The sequence below is a fragment of the Natator depressus genome, chromosome 18 (assembly GCF_965152275.1).
Source record: "Natator depressus isolate rNatDep1 chromosome 18, rNatDep2.hap1, whole genome shotgun sequence".
Lineage (NCBI taxonomy): Eukaryota > Metazoa > Chordata > Testudines > Cheloniidae > Natator > Natator depressus.
In genome coordinates this window covers 17,328,871-17,342,099 of record NC_134251.1, presented here as the reverse complement: position 1 = coordinate 17,342,099, position 13,229 = coordinate 17,328,871, and the positions used below count along the sequence as shown (strand labels likewise).

Sequence of the window (13,229 nt, the reverse complement as noted above, 5' to 3'; positions counted from 1 at the left end):
TCTGATCTTGCACACGAGGCATATGCACATCTACAGTAGGTTCCACACAGACAACATCTAGAAGATCTTCAGTATTGCTGTGGAATAAGTAACTGTTCTTTGCAGGGTGTGATCAATAGAACTTTTCATAAACAGAATTTGAGAGTAGAAAATGAATGAAAAACCTTGTGCTGTAGTGGGTAAAAGTTTCCCTTTTATTTAGAAAAGTGGAATATATTGTATTGCACCATGAAAATGTGCAAGTATCCTGTGATTATAGTATAGACTTCATGGCAGCACAAATATAAACAGACAGAAATTTATTAGTGTGACAGAGTTCACTTATTTCCCTACAGTTTTTGTTTAATATTGTCAGCAAGTGACTAAGAGCAGAACTGTGGATACGTATTTAAGATTAAATCCTGTTATGATATAATTTAAACACGTCCTTGTGTGTGTGCGCGTGCATGTGCTTTTGAAGAAAGCTCAAATAGCGTAAAGAACGTTCTCAAATTATTGCCAAATTGCATGGATACAGTTATAGAAATTTAAAGATGGAAAAGATGTACTTGTTTAATTTCCTTGGGGCTGATTCAGGATTGTTCCCTCGGTTACATTTTCTCGTGCTATGTCTGTTCTAGTTTTAAGTCTCCAGCAGTGGGGCTTCCAACTCTTCCCTTGGCTGTTCCACAGGCCAATAACTCTTGCTGACAAGCAGTTCATATTTAGCCAACACTTCTTTTTCTTACTCCCATTACTTAATTGTAACTCCCTGTACCTTCCTACACTTTTCTCCATCCAGGGTATTTACATCTTTCACATAACTGTAGAATATTGTATCCCCTTCCCTTTTTAGCCATGCTACACTTAGCCAGTAGTCTTTCTTTATAAATCAAACCCTGGTCAATTTTGTTTGAATTCCTACCAATTTCTCAATATTACTAGTAATTCGGTGCCCAGAACTGAATAATGTTGTCCAGCATGATTGCGGTAGAGCCATAGTTCTCTTCCTATATGTGACTAATACTTCTGAATAGACAGCCCAAATTTGCCTGGGCAGCCTTTGCTTCTAATCTAAGTCCTCTGGCTGGTGAATGAAACTTATTCCAGTTTTTTATAACCTGCATATTTTATTTATGTGCTGTTTACTTCCTCTTCCAGATTGTTAATTAAAATGATAAACACTACCATTTCTTACTAGTATTTGCTTGGAAGTATTTTCAATGAGAAGCCTAAGCAATCATACATTTTCACAACATGAATAAAATAGCTGAGTCTTTCTTTGAGCTGACTCCATCCATATAAATGACCATTCTAGGACAACTCACAAGTTATCCAGACTTTTTGTGTACATAACTAGCTTAAGAAATTAATGTCATGTCTTCCTGTCTTCATTAATTTTAAACTTCTTTAAACAGAACAAAAGCTTGGCGCCAATAAAGAGACTTCCTGCATTTTTTCATCTCTGCTTGTGTAAAAAAAAAAAAAAACAAAAAAAAAACCCGAGCATTAAACACTAAAGCATTGACTAAAGTATTTGTTGGCCAGGTGAAGAGCAGTGTACTTTCAGACTCTTTTAGTTTGATTTTTTTTTTTTATTCTGAAGTGTTTTCTAGCTCTATGTAACAAATTATTTTAGGTTCCTTAAACAGAGTTGGAAATATATATTGTGTGTAGCCCCTATTTAAGGCATCTGTTGAGTCCAAGTTTCCCCTTACATTTTGGATTTTGGCCATCCATTATAAGATGCACAGAATGTCAGCAGTAAGTCCCCAGGGATAACCCACTACCCCAGAAATCGCACTTTGAAACTTGCTGCTAAGCATTCCTTCCTACCCTTGCCCACTAAATGCTAGAATTATCTTCTCAATAAATAAAGGTTCCAGCGAGAATACTAGACACACATTGGTAACAGAGTCTGGCTTGATAGGTTCCTCTGCCAATTTCTCTCCTTGGGGTGGTCATAACTGCAAGATTTTCCCAAATCTAGTGGTTTTGCTTCCGAGTAACTTTTGCAGAATGGTCAGCATAAATGGTTCAGCACATATTAAGCTGTCTCTGATGTGTTGTCTCTAATTTTCCCTTGTTATAGGATGCCAGAAAAGCATGTGCAGATGCCACTCTGGCCCAGGTAAGTACTCATTTCAGATGCTCACATTTTATTTGCAAAAAATTGACATAAGGAAAATGTAAATACAGAACGTTTTGTGTGTGTGTAAAATTATGAACAATATCTTAATTCTTCCTATAGTCTAGTCTTGGCAACATTAGCTTCCTTTGACTCCTTGCATGGTGTGATTTTTTGATTACACACAGATCCTGCTGCTTATGCATGGCGAACTACTGCCAGTAGTAGGATCAAGTAGTACTTTCCTTGGTAGATCACTGAGTTCCTTTCCCTGATTATTATTATTATTTTTTTTAATACAAGTATTATACAGATGGATTTATAATTTGAAGGACCCTCACATTGGAGCAACCTGGAAGGCCATTTATAAAGAAGCCTTTGCCAGGAGCTATTGTTCCAGATGTGTTTTCAATCAGATTTAACCTTTTACCACCCAGTTTAATCCCTTTTGCTTGAACTGGGAGTAATAATCCTGTGTCTGATGTCAGTTTGTTGCTATGGAAGTGAGTAATGCTACAAATACAGTGCTACAACTTCAGCACTGCAGCATCAAGCAAGAGAGAGGCAGTGAGCAAGAGGCCTTCTTTCAGCATTTAAATTACTGGGGACATTTTTATATGTGACAAAGAGAGTTGCCCATAAATGTAAAATAAATGTGCTAAGTTTAATATATAAAATATTTCCCATGTGCAAAAGTCTCTAAAAAGCTACTGTATTTGTACAAGGGATGGGCATTGTGTAGGAATTTTAAATCTGGCCCGATCTGTTAGTTTGAACGTTAATCTGTCTGGGCAGTTTTCAAAATGAAGCAGAGTTCTTCACTTACATGTTTCTGCTAAATAATTTTTTTAGGTGGAGACAGGACAAGTATGCAGACATTACCTGTAAAATGGAGTTATAAACTGGTTTGGATTCGCTAATGTGTGTTCGTTCGTTCCGTATATTACTGGAAATGTGCTATGTGCTATTTTTTGAGTGAGCGCTTTGCTCCAGGCCAGAGACACTATTTATATTAAATGTAATGGTATAACGACAGTGTATTGATTTCTTCCTCACTTTGCTACTCACTTACTCATTCCAGAATACACTTTTATGCTTTAAAAGTTAGATAAAATATTAATATTCTCATTTGAAAATCTTCTGTTCAAAAGGCAGTTTATGCTAGATCTAAATTGGGAGTTTATCTTCAAAATGTTAGGTGCAGTTAAAGGCTCAGATACGAACACCCCATCTTCTCAGCCTCTTTAAAAACAGAAAGCTGCGTTATTCTGTTGAATGCATCTCTATTGGGGCGGGGGGGGGGGGGGGAACACAGCGGGAACCCTCTGCCACAAATTGTAGTAATCTTAAAGCTAGAGGCTTCAGAAGATAAAACTGAACATAATCCTGCCCCGGGTTCTGAGAGTTTCTAATGCATGCAGTTGTTTCCCACTGGGCCTGGATAACATGCATGTTCTTCCAGAGGAATATTGTGCAATTATATTTAGCTAGGGCTTTGCCTACAATGCTCAGATAAAGAGCTGGGCCTGGGGAAGAATAGTAAATGAGAGAATAACCAAGCAAATACTGCATAGCACTAACATATTTCTTAGTCAATTTGTTTGTCTAAATCTGAACATGTCCAAAATGTGTGCATTGAATCCTTTGGTTTTCTGCAATAGACTACTATAAGTGTTTCTGCATTAATAAGTATCTGAATATTCTGTGAGTAAGATAAATGCAGAATCTAAGGTCTATAATAACTTGTCTGTTTAGATCACAGCCAACATTGATCCAGTGGGTCGAATTCAGATGCGTACTAGAAGAACATTGAGGGGGCACTTGGCTAAAATTTATGCAATGCACTGGGGGACTGATTCCAGGTGAGTGTCACTGGCACAGAAGGATAATCTTTTGGGTTTCATTAAGATCTTGTGGAAAAGTTCAATTTGGTTTTTCATACAATATGATTAGAAATTCAGTCCCATCATTTCAGGTCATGCCTATAATCCATCTGAAGTCCTTTCTGCTAGAAGTAGAATTTTAAAATACCAGAGCTCTTTTTGAGGAGCAGGGGATCTTGGATGCAGGTGGGGGTGGTTACTTCATTTGAAGTTGCATAACCTTTGCTTCTATTCTGGTACTAAGAGAATTTAGCAACAGTAAATGTCACTTTTTTTCCCTTTTAATCTCCATATTTTTTGCATCATAATCTAAATTCAGATACAAAATATCAACCCCTTCTTGCCTGAAAAATACTGTTGTCAATGATTTAGAGGAAGCATTTTAAAATAGACACTTATTTTTTTTTCAGGATATTAGTCCTTCTGTGATTTCCAGACAATTAAAAAAGGGATGCTAACGGTATCCCTGTCAATGACCACTGTAATGTGTAGTTTTATAAGAATCTTAAAGCACGCACCCTGGTGAATTGTCCATCTTAAAATGAGTAGACATGGTATTCCTTCATTGTAGGAATAGGTGAATTAGCTTCTTTTTAATCTTGTAAATATGTGAATTAATCTGGTCAAAGCAAGTACATTTCTAATCAACAGAAATTACTGAAGGGAGCCTTGTTAATCTAATGAAGGTGATCTTGTTAATTCAGTCTTAAGTACAGAGCTTGTTTACACAAGATTGATAAGCAGTTCTATTCTTAAGTAACTTAAAATCCTAGGTCTGTTTATACAGTAGAACCTCAGAGTTACAAACACTTTGGGAATGGAGGTTGTTCATAACTCAACAAAACGTTATGGTTCTTTCAAAAGTTTACAACTGAACATTGACTTTGAAACTTTACTATACAGAAGAAAAATGTTGCTTTTAACCACCTTAATTTAAATGAAACAAGCGCAGAAACAGTTTTCTTATCTTGTCAAAATCTTTTTTTAAATGTTCCCTTTATTTTTTTAAGTAGTTTGTTTAATACTGTTCTATACTGTATTTGCTTTTTATTTGTTTGTTTACTTATTTTGTCTCTGCTGCTACCTGACTGCATAGTTCCAAATGAAGTGTGTGTGTGTGTGAGAGAGAGAGAGAGAGAGAGAGAGAGACTGGTCAGTTCCTAACTCTGGTATTCATAACTCCTGAAGTTCTACTGTACACCTAGTGCAAAAGTAGCAAAGTGCTTAGTTGTGGGGTGTGGGAGATATAGAGGAAAATATTTTTAAAGGAGTGGTACTTGTTTTTATTTTCAGTTTCTGAATTGCTCAGGGTTGGCAGAGCAACAGATAAACACAGTGTAACAGTTTCATTTGAAGTTTCATATGTTTTGTAGAATCTCATTTTATTTCATAGGAGTACTATATTAGCTTGTCATAAGTATATAGTTTCCAATGTTGCAAATGATATGGCATATTAGGGTTGCCAACTGCATAAAATTTAAAAACCGGACACTCCAGTTGGAGTGCTGGGACCTCCCCCATTTGGGTCAGGAGGGTCTCACCTGTGGAGCTAGGGCTGGGAGCTACAGCCACCTGACACAGGTAGGAGGCAGCCACAGAGTAGGGGCTGGTGTGAGTGATGACCCGGTGTCTCCCCCCACCTGCAGTAACTTAAGCATTTTTAGCAATAGGATTGTGTTGTACAACTAGAGCAAAGCCAGCCAGAGGAAACACCAAATTAGTTCTGATGTCACAATAAATATCATAGATCTCTGTTTTGTCCTATTTTTATCTAACATTCTTTCTTTCAAAAAGTGAAGGCGGTCAGATATTTTTGTAACTTTTATAAAAACAAAGTTGTGGGTTTTTTTAAATTTTCCTTTCAAATATATTATACAACAACCTAAGAGATCTGTGAACAAGACTTTACATACATCTTCTGGTTGAAGTGATCTCACACAAACATAATATCAGCACTCCTTAACAGGTATATAGCCTTAAAGCTACCTGTCCACAATAGTCTCATCTTTATAGAGTACATCCATGATGGTGGTTTTGCAGAGCTATATTGTTGAAGGCAGTTTAGCACTTACCTCACTGTCAGTTTAAACCCAGTGTATTTTAGTTCTGCATTTTATGAACACTGAATTCATACAGATTTCTAAAAAGAGTGTTGACTTCAAACAATCTCCATCCCACTGCATTTTCTCCCTTTCCAATCAGTCTGTTTATACAGTTTTCAGGAAATTACTCTGACTGTTAGCATATTTAGAAAGTCATGTAGGAAACAGACACCACTACTCATGATACTTACATTTTAAGTTCCAGGCAAAGCTGTTTTCACTAGAAACAATTGACACATGATGCATCCCCTCCAAGTTCTGAAACAGCTTTATCCTTTTCTAGGAGGCGCCGATACCCCTAACAATAAAGGAGAGATTCAAAAGATTACTATGCAGTAGGAATGTTTTACTGATTATGCTGTCATTTGAAGGGACATAATTTAAGTTGAAAATCTGAAAATTGTTGTTTGTGTTACCATAAATAGATGTAAGTAACGCCTGAGATTACTAAAATGGAAAGGTCAGAGAAAACTATCTCCTTTTTCTGTTAGTTTTAGTGTGAAGATTTGTAACAAATTTCAGGGCATGCTACTTGAAATGGAATCTGTTGGAAACAAAGCTTTTGAAATTAGTGACATTTAAATGAAATTTTAATTAAGTGCTAGAAGTGTTCAGTACTGTACAGATACATGGTTCCTGCCCTGCGGAAGTAGAAGGCTCAAAAATGTATGACATGAAGTTTTAATATATAGATAAATCAGGTAATACTGTTATCCGCAGAAGGTAAGTGTAGTATTTATCAGCAAACTCAATTTTAAGGGGAGCTGACTAGAGGTTATTTTCATTAAATTGGATTAAAAGTTCAAAACTCAGACTCAAGTGACGCAACAATGTTTTACCTGTGCACAGTAGAGTAGCCTAACACAGCCACAACTCTTTCTCAGAGACTCATTGACTTTAAGGTCAGACAGGAGCGTCATGATCATCTAGTCTGATCTCCTGCACATTGCAGGCCACAGAACCTTGCCCACCCACTCCTGTAATAGACCTATGACCACTGCCCAAATTACTGAAGTCCTCAAATCATGATTTCAAGTTACAGAGAATTTGCCATTTACACTAGTTTAAACCTGCAAGTGACCCATGTTTTATGGTTTCAGAGTAACAGCCGTGTTAGTCTGTATTCACAAAAAGAAAAGGAGGACTTGTGGCACCTTAGAGACTAACCAATTTATTTGAGCATAAGCTTTTGTGAGCTACAGCTCACTTCATCGGATGCATACTGTGGAAAGTGTAGAAGATCTTTTTATACACACAAAGCATGAAAAAATACCTCCCCCCACCCCACTCTCCTGCTGGTAATAGCTTATCTAAAGTGATCATTCTCCTTACAATATGTATGATAATCAAGGTGGGCCATTTCCAGCACAAATCCAGGTTTTCTCTCCCCCCCCCCCCCAAACCCGCTCTCCTGTTGGTAATAGCTTATCTAAAGTGACCACTCTCCTTACAATGTGTATGATAATCAAGGTGGGCCATTTCCAGCACAAATCCAGGGTTTAACAAGAATGTCTGGGGGGGGGGGGTAGTAGGAAAAAACAAGGGGAAATAGGTTACTTTGCATAATGACTTAGCCACTCCCGTGCAGAGTAAGTCGAAAAACTCCCAGGGTCTGTGCCAATCTGACCTCAGGGAAAATTCCTTCCTGACTCAAAATATGGCAATCAGTTAGACCCTGAGCATGTATTGTAGAAACACTTAAAAGCCCCAATTAAGGATAAGGCACTGTGTACACACAGTATGAAAGTCCTTAACCCAAAATTTGTAATTGTACTGTTTAAAGTAGCCCTTGTATTGACACCATAATCTGAAAAATAGAGCAGTCAGATTTGTGAATAGATGATCTAATAGCAAGCTAAGAGCAGTGTGTTTGGCCAGGTGATTTGTCATAGCCAGGCACTGGATTTTAAATGAATGTATCTTTAAAAGGAGAGACTTGGCTTGAGATGTGGACCCTTCTCACGACTGTGTGTGTTTAAAATAAACAATTAAATATGACACTTTTCACAAAGGCCTCTTAGGATAGTAGCAGCTTTGAAAGTTAGAAAACGACCAGTGTTCTGTTACACTAGTGATAGGTATTATCACACAGTACTTGTGTGTTGAAACTTGGACTTTTCACTTGAATTAGGTTTGCACATACAGATATTAAGATGGAAATTGAAAAGATGTGGTACTTTGGCACAATACTTTGAACCTTTTAAGATGAATAGCCAAACTCTTAGCCCGAGTAATAAGTCAGAAAGAAAATGTGTAAGGTCAGGACTCAGAGCATGAAATATTACATATCTGAACTCTATTTTATATCTGCTTCCCTAACACAGAAAAAGGCACTCTCAGCTGTTTTTGTCTGATTGTTCCTGCAATCTGAACTTTTTTTGTTCTTGGCGTTAGAAAAACTGTTCTTTAAAAAATAAAAGAAGCCTGGAAACGAAAGCTCATATTTTAAACTAGACCAAGAATACCACTCTGACAAAATGGTGTATTTCAGTCTGTCTCCATTGAGAGGGGAGAGATTCCCCCGCCCCAAAAGGAAACAAAAGAAAACCGCCCCTTCCTTCCCTGCACTCTACCCTTCTATGCAGAGTACTTCTCTGTAAACTAAATTTTCTGTCGGCCTGGGTTTTAACTCTACTCAGACACTGGATTTTATTTATTTTTATGTATTTATTGGCTTTCATCCTGAAACATCCTTTTTTACCATGTGTTAGAATAAGCAGAAATTGGGAAGATGGCCTTCTATTAAGGGTCCAAATAATTAGCTGGGTCTGCCTATTTTAAGTGTGCCTATCACTGTGATTTCCAAGGTTTCAAAGGAATCAAGAGACATCAGTGCTGTTTAGGGATTATTTTTGCTACTTCTCCTTCTCCTGATTTGTGCATCTGTAGATCATCCGCTGGGGAGGGTGGGAAGAAGAATTCTCAGGTCCTTTTCCCAGACTCCTTTAATAAGGAAGGTCTGCAGAAGACAATGCAAAGTATGTGGAAACAAGATGAACTTCTGAGAATAACTGGGAAGCAGTTAAAATAGGCTTTTACTAATAACTCTGTGTGCGTTTTCTCAACCCCCACCCTCAGAATCTTTTGACAATCGGGAAAAAAGTGAACTTCTTGCTGTCTTTGGGAGGGGAAAAATTGTTTTAAAAAAAATAAAATAAAAATACCATGCTTGGGGAAAGGAAGGCATAGAGCGGTAGGTGACTTTTCCAAAAGTCAGTGGTAGTCAGGCATGGAACCCAGATCTCCTGACTTCCTATCTTGTGATTTAACCACATAACATTGCAACAACTATTGAGTTGCTTTGTTGTTAACTGCTTTAATATTTAACACTTAACATGAAGTGCATCTGCTCTTGTTTCTATGAGGCACGTTATTTAAGAGAATACTGATGTTGCATTGTACTTTTTTAAAGCATTCATGTAAACATCTTAGTAGTTATGATAACATTTCATTTGAAACTAATTGGCTTTGTTTTCTCCATATTTGCCTGCAATGATTGTTTTTGTTCGTTCTTATTTTCTCTCCAGGCTTCTAGTTAGTGCCTCCCAGGATGGCAAACTTATCATCTGGGATAGCTACACCACAAACAAGGTGAGAGTAATTGACATACTGCTGCTTAATTAAAATTTGACTGAAAATACAAGGGAGAGGAATATTGTTTACCTACCTTGGCTCTTAAAGGGATACAACCAAAACTTAGTTTAGGCCTAACACCTGACCTCTAAAATTATGATTTTAAACAATGTGGTTAGAGACCTAGCTACTGTCTGTGTGTATAACATATATACACACACACTAATTATATATAAAATATGTTTACCCAGCTTCCGAGAAACTAAAAATATTTCATTGTTCAGTGAGTGTATTTTTGCTTCGCTGCTGCAGGAGCAGCTGTCATCAGAGGGAGTAGAAGTTAATTAGCAAACGTTTCCCAGAAATGTGCTATGTGAGACAAAGCACAGCCATACTAGTTGGGGCTCTGTAATAAAGCAGAGAATTACAAGAATGCAGGTAAGAGACTGGTCTCTTTCTAGCTATAGTAACATGACATAAAAAAGGGTTACAGAAGGTTTATGGTCACATGGCTGTGGTTGGTGTCCAGTGGCTACTATTATGAGCTCTACAATAAATTCCATGAAGGATGAAAAAACAATACTTGTAAATTATTACAAAACTGGTTGTGGAGAACTTAAAATAAAAATTTTCAGCAGGTAAATGGCAGTTAAATAAGCAGAAGTGTTTTTTTTTAATTGAAAAAGACAGTGCAGAAATAGGAAATAAAATACTTCTACAGTGATTTCCATATTAGGATTTCAATATTCTTGAAAACATTAATTAACACTCAACATCCCTTGAAAACAGGGACTTGCATCCCTATTTTAGAATTGGGAAAACTGAATCACAGAGATGTTGCTACTTGATTAAGGTCACACAGGAAGTCTTTGGTAGAGTCAGAAATAGAATTCTTTATCAAGTGCTCTAGTTACAAGTACATCATCCCCCTGAAACAAGATCCACTCAGTGAAAGAGAGACTTTCCAATCCAGGAAATTTGAGGGCATCTTCTTATTACTAGAAAGTTTTTGATTAATAGTTGAATAGATTACACCTGAAAACAGTTTGTCTACAGCTGAAAACAGGTTGTCTAAAAATATTCTAGCGCCACATTATGGCTAAGCAGTGCTCATTGCAATTATGCTGTGCACGATGTTAGTAGTAATAAAGAATGCAATCGTAAATGTGTTCTATCCTAGTGATGAGATTTGAACAACCATCTTGAGGCATTTTATTAGCTTCATGGTAGAAGATACATGTTTTGCAATTAGTTGGCTGTATTTTTAGCACAGAGCATTACTCTGCTATTTGTACTTTTATATCACACCCATTACCGCAGGATTTATAATGGCTATAGATGGAGATTGTATGCATAGAGGGACAAACACCTTTCTAATCCCTAGTCAAGAAATATGAGGAAATCAGGGATATTTCACAGAGCCCCATAATAGATATAACAACATGATCCATCCCTCAAGGAGTTTACAAACTAACTTCAAACACAGTGCAACAAGAGGAATAATAAGTCAGTAGGTCTGGATTAGAGAAGGAAGGACAGGGTTAGCATTAATAAGACTGTGGTTACTCAGCGAAGGCTAGTATATGGCATGTGGGAGCAAAAGGGGAGTTTGTTTAAATAGTGAAAGGCCTTGGTTTGCTAACTTGTTTGGTAAGTGTTGAAGTGGGTTTTAAGGCAGGATTAAAAGAGGGTCAAAGTAAGTCTTTTTTTGCTGTTTGTTGTTCCTTCGTCATATATAATCCTGGAATTAACGTTTTTTTACCTACCATAAATTGAGCACCAGTGTGTTTTCTCAAGCTAAAACATAGAGCTCGATCTATAATCATAAAACCATTGACTAGCTCTTGTGGCTTTTCATAGCACTACCTATTAAACTGGATTCTCTGCTAGAGTGCAACTCTGAAGTTTTAATTAAGACACTATTTGTTTTGACAAGTTAAATGCGCAAATTATTTCTGAAATAAGGTTGGCCCTTGGAGTACAAGGACTTTTCATCTTTTTCATTATTCTTCCTCCTGCTACCTTTAAAGAGAGAGTAGTGTAGTTACAGAGAAGATATAAATAAGAACTTCCTGATGGTCAATTGACTTAAAGATAAATTATGTATTCTGCCTCTGCTCCAGGTCCATGCCATTCCCCTGCGTTCATCGTGGGTGATGACCTGTGCATATGCCCCCTCTGGAAACTATGTGGCCTGTGGTGGTCTTGATAACATCTGTTCCATTTACAACCTGAAAACTCGTGAAGGAAATGTACGTGTCAGCCGTGAGCTGGCTGGTCACACAGGTGAGCATCAGTTCTGAAGGGTAAACTAGTTGTGAGCTGAACGCATGATGAATCGTGAACACTAGATATGGAAAAGATCCTTTAGGTCATCTACTCAATCCTGCAATGCCAGAGGACTGGTTTCCTACAACATACAGTCCAGTCTTATTTGAAATGTCTCAAGCAATGAGGCTTCAATCATTTCCCTTGAAAGACTACTCCATAGACTAGTCTCGATCAAGACATTTTTCTTTAATATTAAACCTGAAAGTTAAGTATCATCATGTGATCCTGTAGCTTTTGTGTCTACCTTTTTGCACCTTGTTAAATACGTTTTTTCCCCCTTGTGTATTCGCTTTTCAAATAGGTGACATTCCCTCCTCCCCCTTCCCCGTGCCAAAATCAGTCATCACCTTGCCAATTTATACATCTTTAGTTTTTAATCTTTCTTCAAAAATTGTTTTTTGTTGCTCACAAGCACTATATTTGTTACAACTTTTGCAAGACTTTAAACATTTAAATAATGAATATAATAGCTTCACCAATCTTTCTAACAGCTTCATAAATCTTTATTGCTCACGTCCCCAAATAGAGACAATGATCCCTTACAGAAAACATGTTGCCAAGTGCAGCATTGCCCAAAATGAAAATAATCAAATTCTTGTTATATGTAATAAATATTGTGGCAGAAAATTGGACAAAATTTTTTCTTAAATACATGAGTCCCAACTTCTTACACTTTGTCCACAGTCTTAAATTATTCTTTATTTACCTCATTGTTGGTGCTGGTTTATTAGAGAGGGCTCTTATTGTAAAACCATATCCTAGGAAGCTTAATGTAGTTTGGTCAAAATATTTAGTCTTTGGAAGTCATGAAGGGGAAGATTTAGTGATTACAAAAGGGAATTATTTCATTTTGCAACTCTTCTTTTCTTTATGGAAAGTAAAACTGCTACAGTATAGCATATCTGCTTAAAGCTTGGGGTTTGTTTGTTTTTTTCTTTTTTGTATCCAAGCTCTTTCCTGATATTGAAAGGACACTACATTTACAAACTCAAATTGGAGAGAGAAACCTAATTGGTCATGCATTTGTTTTATCGTGGAGTGCAATCAGATATCTCAGACTGGCTGCTGGTGCCAATTTTTATTTCTGTGAACTAGACAATCTTGCTGGGTTTTCATTAGGTTCCAAAGATTTGAGGTCTGATTTTTCAGAGATGCTGCCCTTTCAACTCGTTGCCTTCACCTGGAGCTGTGGGGGCTGAGCACCTCCTGAAAATCAAGCCCATTGTTTCCAGT

General features: G+C 37.1%; 1 protein-coding gene across 3 annotated transcripts in view; it reads left to right on the top strand.

Annotated features, from left to right (window-relative positions):
- The window catches only part of GNB1 (G protein subunit beta 1), an 83,913-nt gene that overhangs the window by 54,501 nt on the left and 16,183 nt on the right, over positions 1–13,229 (top strand). For all 3 annotated transcript variants that reach the window (XM_074975501.1, XM_074975499.1, XM_074975500.1), the window contains exons 3-6: positions 2,072–2,110; positions 3,863–3,969; positions 9,620–9,683; positions 11,789–11,951. In XM_074975501.1, coding sequence (XP_074831602.1) covers positions 2,072–2,110; positions 3,863–3,969; positions 9,620–9,683; positions 11,789–11,951 — 373 coding nt within the window. The remainder of the gene's footprint in view (positions 1–2,071; positions 2,111–3,862; positions 3,970–9,619; positions 9,684–11,788; positions 11,952–13,229) is intronic.